Raw genomic sequence first — 12,081 nt, 5'->3', positions numbered from 1 at the left:
GCGTGTATCTATAACCCAATGTTTATCATTACATTCAAACTGGATCATTGATTAAACAAAAATACACTTATGGTGGACTTTGAGATTTGCTTAAATGACTAGCACTAAAATGAAACATATTATATATGCCCTCGAACACCTTGCTGGTCTCCACTGTGCCTCATTTCCAAAGGAAACACAAACCCTAAGCAAGCGTGAGGAAACCTAGAATCTCACACCGCTCAGAGATTGGGGCGGTGTGTAGCACTATTTCCCCCTCAAAAACAAGACATTTAATCAAAAGTTTTTAAAATTTCCACTCTCTGGATCTGCAGAGGATTCTGAAGCAAGTTACAAATCTCCAAATAATGGGATAATTTCCTAATAATACAGGGCACTCTAATTCTGCCGACTTCATCACTTCAATGTAAATAATTCACACAGAGAAATAACTTTAATGACTGTACAAGACCCATTGCTCTTTATCTTTCAAGCTGTCAGTGTTTGATAGTCATCTACACTAATGGCTATACTTCTATTAATAAACAAAAATAGACGAGCACTGAAAATGTCAATTGCTCTGCAATCTTCTGTCATTATTTCATATATTAGTCTGCAAGCAAACATATGCAAGCTCAGACACTAATGGTTTGGCAGCACTTGCAAACACACAAAGTGAACCACCTTATTCTTTAACACACTTGCCTGATGAGTTCCTAAATACTTTCCAAACACTGAAAGAAAATAATGAACTACTTAAATTGCCTTTCTCCTACTTTCCTTCCCAAGCATTCAGTGTGAAAGTGTTGTTCATTCATTTTTTCCCATGCTAAATGCATTAAAACTAATAAAAAGATTAAACCTTTCCAAGTTCAAAGCTTCTGGTCTTATGGTTGCTTATGCACGTGAAAGCTGATAAATTTGCAATAATATTTTTTTTAAAGGTCGTAATGGAGGCTTGGAGCTCTAGATTCCAACTTGCCCATGCAAAATATCATTACATTGATCTTTGGTCAATGAGAAGTTACAGGTTTGGGGACAAAGATGATTAATTGGGGCATGATTTTTGTGGCTTAGCAGAAGTAGGCAGCATTTATCCTGTACAGATTTATCCTGTCACTTAGAGGCTGCAGCCAGTTGAGTCTGCTTTTTTTCATAAGTCCTGAATAGCAAGTCACGCTTATGAACAATTTAAATGACAGCAGCCATTTTCATGTACTGCCTCCATATAAATTAAATAGTTATGAAAGGATTCATTTTCCAGTGATGCATGTTCTTCTGTTATTCACCATCCCATTTCCTTGATATCACTTTGAGTAGCTCTGTACAGAGGGTAAAAGATAGCCTCTGTATTATACATTTGAGCAAGATTCAAAATGTAAAATGCAAATGCCGAGCTTTGAACAGCAAAGATCTGAAGCACAATTAGCGATAGGAGGTTGATGCAAGAATATATTTTTCCCCATTCTTACCAGTAAGCATTACTTAAGGCTGCCCTTGTTCTTTACGATATCACAGGCCTTTATGTAAAAAGCCCATTGTTCTAATTAGCCAACCCAGATGAACAATTTTTCAAGGACTGATTTTTGCACATATGCAATCTGTATTCATACTACAATGAACCCTGCCAACAGTGCTTAGAATTATTCCAGATGAATGCTACATTATTTCACGCTGTAGTGCAAGTATTTTTTTGCCCACACAGAGAGCTCTGCTATTCTCAAACGATTTACGCAAGGTAGATTCCTGGAAGTCTTATTTTATTCCTTTAGAATAATTAACCTAACAAATGCCATCACCAAAGACAGACTGAACATGATAGCAGGTAGGGAAAAACCTCCACGACAAGATGCTGCTTTTTTTTTATTAAAAAGGGGCGTGTAAACTATGACAGCCGTGTGGTGCTGAGAATGCCTATATGCTACAAAGGTTTCCACGCACATTAATCCTAGCATGAAAGAAACGTTAGGACATACATGTGTTGGGAATCAGGTTATACTGATCTGTGAACAAAAGAATAGGAGAGTCACTTAGAGCATCCCATGCACAGGTGAGATGAAAGTGTTAAAACTATTGCCTTCCCACAGATGCTTCTCAGCGGCTGTTTTTCTCCACTCCTACAATAAGAAAGTTGATGTGGGTTTTAATCTGCTTTTAGTCTACTGCTATTTTAACTTTTCAGAAGCTGCAGTTCAAGTCACTGGCCCAGTTCAGATATCACATTCCAAAACATGGTCTGGAGGACTGAGCACAAGCTAAGGGTTTGCACATTCTCCTTTGTTTGCTAGCTTGATTTAGCAATAATTTGTTCCTAAGGGCTGGTTTGGAGGATCAGAAACATGACATTTGAACTGTGCTATTACAATCTACTCCAAGCATGTGAGCATGCTGCAAACTATTCAAGAATGAGAACACATTTATGAAAAAGCTCCCATAATTTTACTTCTCTTATTGTGCAAGATGATCACCATGATGGGTGATATCATGTGAAATTAATGGAAACTCATTGAAATGAGCTGCACATAGGCATAAGAGTCTCGTTGGAATTTATTCTAAGCCTCTGAGGCTGCCACTATGGACACATAGCTAAATCACAGTCTTTCCAAGCTGCTGTTCCATGGTACAATACTTTTTGACTTTATAGCCTTGTGGCTAGGATCTCCACCTGCTATACCATAGATACTTTCAGTTGGACAGCACATGGATTTTTCTACACCTGCAGATTCCAAGTATTTGTGTGGCTTAATTTCCAGAAAAGGTTTTTTACAGAATATTTTTACTTGAGTCCTACTTGAAGCGTTCTTTCTCTACAGCCAAGAAATTGAAACAGATGGTTCCAATCATAAGTTCCAGGAAATGCTCCCCAATAGCTAAATCACTTGTTTCAGCTTCTATTTGTGCAAGTGCTATCTGCAACAATGAGTCATCTCATCGGCTGCAAAACATCCTATTCTTGTAATGCTTCTGAAGCTCTTAACGCTGCTACTAATTTCATGACTGGCAGTTCTATCTAAACATTATTTAATCTCTTTTTAGCAGGGACTCTGAAATCCTGTAAAGCTTTTTGCCCATCTCCATGATGACTAGGAAAACATATGCAAAGTAAGAGAAATTATGTACATGTAATTGCCATTGTGTATACGCAATTTAGCTTTTCTAAGTGGTTTTTTTTTAATCATCTTCACAGTGAATTTTCATAAAAACACAAACTCTTATATAGGCCTTTCTGGGTTAGCAATTAAATGGTTATTAGGCTCCAAGACTGACTGCTGGATGTTTGCCAACACTGTAGAGGAGAGATTCAAGGATTTGGGGTAGAGTGCCTAATAAGTTTAGGGCAGAGAAGCACCTGAAACTGCATAACTGAAAGAAGAGAACTGTTTAAAACAACCTGACCTGGTAAGCAAAAACACAGCCAAGTGTCTTGTGGTGCCTTAAAGACCAACATATTTATTATAGCATGAGCTTTATCAAAGCCTATTTCACTAGATCCCTAATACAGTGGTGCCTCGCAAGACGAAATTAATCCGTTCCGCGAGTCTCTTCGTCTTGCGGTTTTTTCGTCTTGCGAAGCACGGCTATTAGCGGCTTAGCGGCTATTAGCGGCTTAGCGGCTATTAACGGCTTAGCGGCTATTAACGGCTTAGCGGCTTTAAGAAAAAGGAAACAAACTCGCAAGAACTCGCAAGACGTTTCGTCTTGCGAAGCAAGCCCATAGGGAAAATCGTCTAGCGAAGCGACGCAAAAACCGAAAAACCCTTTCGTCTTGCGCGTTTTTCGTTTTGCGAGGCATTCGTCTTGCGGGGCACCACTGTATATTATCCTCACTGCAAGAGATGAAGTTACAGAGAACCAGGTGGAGGGCCTTTTCGGTAGTAGCACCTGCCCTGTGGAATGCCCTCGCAGTCAAACAAATAAAAAGCTATGTGATTTTTAAAAGACATCTGAAGGCGGCCCTGTACAGGGACGTTTTAAGCACCATGGGAGATACTGGCAAGTGCACAGACACCCATGGTAACTGGTTTAGCCACTCCAGCTTTAGACTGTTCTACAAAGAACGAAAGGAAAAATTCCGCACAACTAATTTAGTTTATGCAACTAAAATCATTTCAGATCTACCTTTTAAAAATCAACTTATTTTAATCTGATTGCCTCTAGCTAGTTTAGGCCTGACTAGACTTCTAGAACATTCTTAGGTTGTTCTACACTTGTGTAAAACCTAAGGATAGGATACCACAAAAACGAATCTGCATGAAGTTGACATTGCTCCAATTCTAACAAGTCTTTACCGGACAATTCATATTAATATTATGTCGAAACAGTCACTGGTTCTTTACAGATTCTGTTAGTGAGAATCACAGGAAAGCATTTATTCCACAGGGGTCTAGCATATGGTCATCTGAGAAGCCATCAAGCATTCTAAGCAACAGCGAGAACAAGCAGGACAATCCAGCTCTCCATGGACTCTTAACTCAGGGTCATTCTGAAGTCATCACAAGACAGATGTACCGATTGTAAATCTCCACCTGTTAATAAAGTGACATGACTACCTTTGTTCCTATTACTACAAGCAAAGCTATAAGCTGATCCACATACGGACTTCTGTTCTCACCTGCTTAGGAGTTACCCCCGGCATGCGAATGTCCAATGCAAAATCTGATAAACTTAGAGGAACCAGCTGCCTGTTGCTGCCCAGGCATTCATTAGAATGTGACTTGGCAGAATCTTTATACCTAAAATTAAAAAGAAATATTAAATATGTACCTTTTATTTAAATGCATTTCACAACTTGTATAACTCATACAGGTGCTCCAATAACTTTCGCTGCAGCTAGAATAATTTGAGAAATCCATGTGTGGATTACATAATACAGTTTGAAATATTAAGAACTGGCAAAATATTAACAATCATTTCATACACCAGGTCAAATGGTGGCTAACATGTCCCAAGTTTACCATGTACTGATAGGAAGGAAAGTTGTATTGATGAAACAAGTTCTTGGATATGTTTCAGCCAACTAAGCATCCAAACTAACATGCCAATTCACACATGTATCCAAGGAAGTTTGCAGCCCCCCCCCCAATTTACAACAAAAAAGCCCATGCAGATCTCTTTACAAGGAGACTACCAAGAAGTCACTTCATAGATAACACTTCATGATTGCTTCAGTTAGTTGTAACATGCAAACTATGGAATGAATTAATAGATGGGGAAATCCTCAATATGCAAATATACAGCAGAACTCCCAATGCATAGCTGAATAAGCCTGGGGGAAGAACTTCCTGCATTTCTCTTCTTGAACTGTGATTGAAAACAATTGTCTAATCACACGTATTTGCATCTTTTGTATGGATACCAAAGAAGTCACGGAAAATTTTGTTCCCTATTATTTGTATAGGAGGAGAATCCAGAAAAAAACCTCCTATAAAATATAGTGGGGGAACCCTAGACATGCCTGCTAGTTTCAGGACAGCTAGATATAAGCAGCCTTTGATGCAATGTGAATACTAAATATATCCATGGATAAATATTTGATGTGGCAATTACGGGGACTATGCTGTACATACAACCATATTGTCTTGTGAGCAAATAAAGCAGACTTCCGCTTAAGAAGGTATCCATAAATGCAAGGAGACATCTTCCAGAAGGCTAATCAAACAACTGATAAGTTACCTGATGCACTTTAAAAAGAGATTTCAAAGGACTAATGGGAAGGACATTGTATATAAAAAAGTTACTTACTTACTACAGAGCCTGTCAAGCTCACATTGAATTTAGACAAAAAAGTTATTGCAAAACAGTATAAGAACGATGATGTAACGCACTGAATATTTCAGTATTAACCAAAACCAATTATAATCACATTAAAAAATAAATAAAAAATACGCCAGTTATATTTTTAGAATGTTTTTGTTTACTTTGCTGGAAGCTTCACTTTTAAAGCCACAACACAAATCAAGGAAAAGCAGACGGCAACACTAAGCAGCACACACTGATAAACAACCCACCTCTTAAAGACAGAAAGTGGGCTTCTGAAAGCCAAACAGCTGTTTTGAAAAATAAGGAACAATATTAGCAAGTTGTTAACGAGGCCAGCCATGTTCACCCTGCTGTTCCTGACCCGATTAAGGAAGCAGGGAAAGGGCAGTGCAGCTCTGTCGGCTGTGATCCTGACAATTAAGCAGCAGCACTGCTATCAGTTTGCTACTTCATTATGATGTTCTCCACAGGCATCCTACAGCTTTTGACAGACCATCTGTCCTGGACGGTGGTGTGCTCTAAATCAGTAAGGTGAGATGATACTGTGCTTTCTTCATTGGAAGCAGGGGGGGGGAAGTAGGAAAGGGAGGAGGGCAGGGGAGAGAGTCTTTCCTTTGCTATGTCCAGTGACAGAGCAGAAGCAGAATTCACAGCCGTGGTGCTTTATTCCAGCCTACTGTAAAATCTCCATTTTGGAAAAAAAATCAATCCATTCCACAGTGCAAGAGACTCCAAGTGGCACTGCAGAAACCCATGTCGCTCGTCATTCAGGACCTGCAAAAATAGAAACAGATAATGGGTGACTAACACATTACAGCATTAGTTCTCAGCAAATACTTGCTAAAGCTTTTTCGCACATTAGGAGTTTCACAAGCTCTAGCTCAACTCAGAAAAGGTATTGTAAACTTTGTTGACCCTCTCCCCTCCACCATCTTCACAACTCCATGCAACAATTCTCACAAGTATGGTACATATTCTTTGTAACATGAACTGTGAATGCTAGAGGTGATGCTATCAAAAGTAGTTTATCAAACTCCCTAATGCCTTCAAGTGACAGGACTCAGAAAGCTTAGGTGTATTTAGCCATTACCTAGCTTTTCTTCCTCTACTTCAGAGAAGGCAGTATTCAGTGCTGAGTATCATACACAATATTCTTTTACCAAGAATTAAGTAAAGTCCACTTTTTCCATAACATTTAGAGCAAGTGCAAAGTTTGCTAGCAGAAACACACAGTCTGACCTTCCAGCTATAGAACAAACGGCATATAAATAAATGTGAATATTAAATAAATAAATAGTAGTTCTAATTTCAATGAACTTGAACAGTGTTCCTCAAACAGTGTGCTAGGACCCACCAATGCACCATGGGACACTTTCAGGGGGCCTCAATACCACAGTCTGCCCAGGGTTTCCCATTTGCCAGTTCCATCCCCTAGCCATGTCATATAGCCTTTTGGTTGGACCACTGCCAGCACAAGCAACTCTTACATGCTGAGAAGTCATGGCCAGGAGACAGAGAAGTTCAGCAGGAGAAGGAAGGTCTCACGCCTCTGGGGTATATTCTGCCTGAAGTGTGGTAGGCTATCGCAATGCCTCCAGAGCAAATATTAATATTTAGCTTGAAGAAAGTTGAGCTATGAAACACCTTGCCCCAAGGAACATGCTGAGCCAGTAATTTAGCAATTTCCAAAGGTGGATTAGATCTCAATAGAAAACGATGTCAGTAATTGCCAACTGGTTATGCCAAACTCTGCCTCTACCTGCCACCACTTTGTGGTCCAAGAAATGTTCAACGTTTTTAAGACTGTGATGAATAGCATCACAGTTTTACATTAAACATTTGATAATTATATGCCTGCTGATCAGAATCATAGCACTATTTGTCTTGTAAGCTAATACTGCGAATATGGAAAAGTGAACATGGAGAATGTGTGGGTGATTAATGATATCCTAAATTTAAAAGTAACATACTGACAAACATAAAATGCAGAAGTGTTAAAAAAACACACCCAGATCTCAGCAAGGTCAAGTTTCATCAAGAGATTTCTGTTTATTATTTATGAATTGCCTCAAGTATTTTGGGCACTATGCTGAACAACTAAGGGAAGCACTGTTTAGAGAGAGCTTTCAGTCTAGAAATGAAAACTGAGGAACAATAGAATAAAATGGGAACAAGTGAGGATAAAGGATACAACAACAAGATTACACGGTTGCTTAGGTGCATTATGTGTGCATCTTGATACGGAAGCTTTGCTTTGGGTTAGAATAGATGCTCCACAGGAAGACAGCAAATAAGTAGGGGAGACAGAAAAAAAGGTCAAGTAGAAAGGCTGGGGAAATGTTTTGACCTATTAGAAGTCAACCTCACTTTTATAGCGGCTGCACATTTCCTTTCCATCGTCAAAGTTTAGCTTGGACCAATTTGCATTTATTCCTACTTTGCAGAATTGTGTTTTTCCACATCTTAAGCTGTTGGTTGATAGATTGATAAAAAAAACTAAACATTTGCTGCAGATGAGTGGAGGAGCAGGCGAGGTAAAACACTACAGATTTGGCTGGACTGACTCAACGAGTGGCTTTAGATGTTTCTTCTATGGGAATTTTTTTACATGTCATCCTCTTATTTCCTTAGATTCTAAACAATTGACAGAAAAGCAGCCTATGTGCCCAATCGAAAATTCACAAACATTTTTTGACTATTACATATAAAGTGCACAAACAGATTGCATAGAACTCCTGTGTGCTTCCTATTCTACCTATTTAAACATTTGAAGCTCATCAATATTTTGTTGAACCTGGCATGAAGACGGCTTAAAACAGGAGGGTGATGGGTTAGTGAAGCATGTATCCCCTGTGTCATGGGACAGGATTTACTTAGGTAAGCTTCTAAAACCATATATGACCCTTCTAGAAAAGGGGAATTTCTGTGACTGTCTTAATTGTAGGCAATAGGTGAACTGCTTGGACTTTCGCTTGTTTGAAAAATACATACTTTGTCTTAAAGCGAGGGAATTGTCTTGTAGATTGTGTCAACACGCACACATACTGAAAATGAGAATTTATTTGAGGATTAAGCACTCCAGCAACACCCAAAGACATGTAGAACATTAAGACAATGGAATATGAGTGGCACATCACACTCAATTCCACTTATAACAAGAGTCCCAGCATTACAGGACATAAGTACAGTATCAGTTTACTACTACAGATTTCATTCTGTGCTTCTGGACCAAGTCAACAAATGATTTAACAAACATCCAATGTCTCAATTTAAACTCCATTCTTGGCACTTGAAACATGCCCAGCATCCAGCACTGAATAGCTAAACCAGAAAGCCATCATTTATTTACTGTGAAGAATTTCAGTACAGTGGTACCTCGGGGTACAGATGCTTCAGGTTACAGACTCCACTAACCCAGAACTAGTACCTTGGGTTAAGAACTTTGCTTCAGGATGAGAACAGAAATCGTGCGGCGGCAGCGGGAGGCCCCATTAGCTAAAGTGGTACCTCAGGTTAAGAATGGTTTCAGGTTAAGAACGGATCTCTGGAACGAATTAAGCTCTTAACCTGAGGTACCACTGTATAGACACATCCCCACCACTTACAATAATTAAGTGACTTTTCTTAATTGATTACCTTGACAAAATATGTATATAACCCACGAGAGGTTAACAGCAGAGTCCCATCTGTTTTTATTCTCTATTTTAGATTATTTCACTCCCCACCTGAAACTGGGACTTCCAGAAGTTAAGCAACTTCACACTTCAGAGGTAGCAATGGTGTGGACATAAAATGCTTAATTTTGACTAGTTTGGACCTATAATGTCTATACCATTACCATCCCGAAGCATAAAGTTAATTAACCTCCCAAAGAAATTAAACATCCCAGATGCCATCCACCTGCAATCTTTTCAACAAGTTGTATCAGCTCTTAACATTTTAACAGCTTTGCATATCCATGTAACAGGAATACGACATTGCCCCTGAACAGTCTTTTAACCAGTCTTCTCATTTCTCACATAATGCTCTTTTCAGGATGACTACTGTACGTCTTTGTGTGTGCAGTAGTTTCCATCTCTACTTACCCATTTCAAAACATACATACTGAAATTCAATGCATGTTTCATTCATGGAGATGAAACAAACATTGCTTTTGAAAGCATGCCTCCCACCTACTGGAACGCTGTAAATCTGTAGACTTCCTTCCTCCAGAGAATTCCAGAGTGCACAGAAAGCATTTAAATGGTTATGGATAATGTAGTAGACTGCTCAGCTAGTCAGAGTATCCTGCCATGTCTTATGCTAAAGCTACTCCATTTTCCCAGCAGGAAATATTCAGGAAATGCTCCATTTAACAAAGAGCACAATAATGATTAACAAGGCAGCAAGATCCCCATGAGATATTACACCTCCAGATGTCCATAATAAAAAGAAAAAACCATCAATGAAATTACACAAATAGAGAATAATAAAGGGAAGCAAAAAAATAAAGGGAAATGTACTTTTTCTACTGGCAAAGTGCTTCTAAAGAGTCACACACTTTTGCACAGAAAAAGAAATGCAGTCTAGATGTCTGCTATGCTTTATCTTTGCATATTTAAAGTTTTCTAAAATCGCACATCTACTATCAACATGGACAACCACAAAGACTGCTAGCATACTTACAAAACACTAATCTTAGATTAATCATCTATTGTTAGTATCAAACTACTTTCCTGTATTTTTTAAGCTTGTCTCATGGTTAACCTTCTGTTGACAGTAAATAAACATGTATGTATATTTCTTTTATACAAGACTTACATTTGTATTACAAAACTGATCAAAAGAAGTCCTTTTTTGTGGTGGCCCCCAAGCTCTAAAATAGTTAGCTAGTATGATGCAACTGCCCAGAGACTGGCTCCTTCAAATGAATTGTTAAGGCCTTTCTCTTCAGACAAGCTTTTAATAATTCTGGTATTGTTTAAATGCTGAATGTCAGTTTTTAATCTACAACTGCTATTCCTGAAACTTTACTGCCATTTTATTTTTTTCTTTAAACGCAACCCCCTTTTGGAGCAATTGTTGAAAAATAGGCTATAAATTCACCAAATAAATAAAAATGCACTGCCAATGTGAACATTTATAATACCATGAAAGCACGGGCTAGGAAAGATTTTCACTAGAGTAAAAGTGGTTAAGAACAGAACGAACTTTTTTTAGAATCATTCCTGCCATGTTGAAATACATTCACAGCACTTGCTTGCAGAGGGGCAGTGCTTAAGTTGTATTCTCTGAACTCTCTATATAAAAATATGCGCCAGAAATTAGAATAAACCAGCCACAAGAAAGCAAACTGCAAAGCTAATGGGAAAGAAACTGCTGGTCTGACACAATGATCCCTGACTAAGATAAGGGGAAAGACAGAACATGAAGGCACAACTATGAATGCTAATACCACATATACTTTCTCGTTACCAATCTGCAGTACTGTCAGATGCTACTATTGGAAACATTTCTTTAAACAGAAGCCAAAACAAATTTTCCGGCATTGTCAAACTATCATTTTCCTTTTGTTTTTTATTAAGCTATGTTTTGATACTGTAAACCGCCCTGCGATCCTTGGATGAAGGGTGGTATAATAAATAAAATAATAAGGCTTGGAAAGACGTGATCAGACAAATGAGATAATAGCAGGTCTATGCATTTCCTTTAGAAGGTTCATCTTTGAAGGTGACCTTTGGAGACTGCTTGGAAATGCATAAAGAAGCTTCCCAATTGCTTGGAGGGGTGTGTGTGCAAGAAATCAGAGCATATAAACACTGGTTCTGTACCAGCTGCACTGACTGAAAGTGTGTTCCAAGGCCAGTTTAAAGTGCTCTCTATCTAAAACCCTAAATGGACCAAGCAGATCATTTGAAAGACAGCTCACACCTATAAGAGCCAACTCAGGCTTTAAGACTAGCCATGGAGGTCCTAATCAGAGCACAGTCATACCTTGGATCCCAAACGCCTTGGTACCCAGACATTTTGGCTCCCGAACGCCACAAATCCAAAAGTGAGTGTTCCGGTTTGCAAACGTTCTTTGGAACCCAAACGTCCGATGGGGCTTCAGCGGCTTCAGATTGGCTGCAGGAGCTTCCTGCAGCCAATGAAAAGCCACACTTTGGTTTCCAAACATTTTGGAAGTCAAATGGACTTCCGGAACAGATTCCATTTGACTTCCAAGGTACGACTGTACAGCACATCAGATTGACAGGTTTATAAGACGAACCACATGGCAGTGGTGAGCATGCGGAACTCCCTCCCACAAGAAGTGTGTTTAAAACTGCCAATGGGTGATGCAAACAGGTTGCTTAGAAGATT

The 12,081-nt window shown here is 38.9% G+C and overlaps 1 protein-coding gene across 15 annotated transcripts in view; it reads right to left on the bottom strand.

The window, feature by feature from the left end:
• PAM (peptidylglycine alpha-amidating monooxygenase) overlaps positions 1-12,081 on the bottom strand; it is a 121,321-nt gene that overhangs the window by 73,373 nt on the left and 35,867 nt on the right. For all 15 annotated transcript variants that reach the window (XM_083576653.1, XM_083576650.1, XM_083576660.1 and 12 more), the window contains exons 2-3: positions 5,988-6,513; positions 4,592-4,712 (exon numbers count right to left, since the gene is read on the bottom strand). In XM_083576653.1, the coding sequence (XP_083432779.1) occupies positions 4,592-4,712; positions 5,988-6,079 (213 nt within the window). In that variant the 5' untranslated portion in view covers positions 6,080-6,513. The remainder of the gene's footprint in view (positions 1-4,591; positions 4,713-5,987; positions 6,514-12,081) is intronic.

The sequence above is a fragment of the Podarcis filfolensis genome (genome assembly GCF_964270895.1).
Source record: "Podarcis filfolensis genome assembly, chromosome: 11".
NCBI lineage: Eukaryota > Metazoa > Chordata > Lepidosauria > Squamata > Lacertidae > Podarcis > Podarcis filfolensis.
This window is presented reverse-complemented; position numbering and strand designations above follow the sequence as displayed.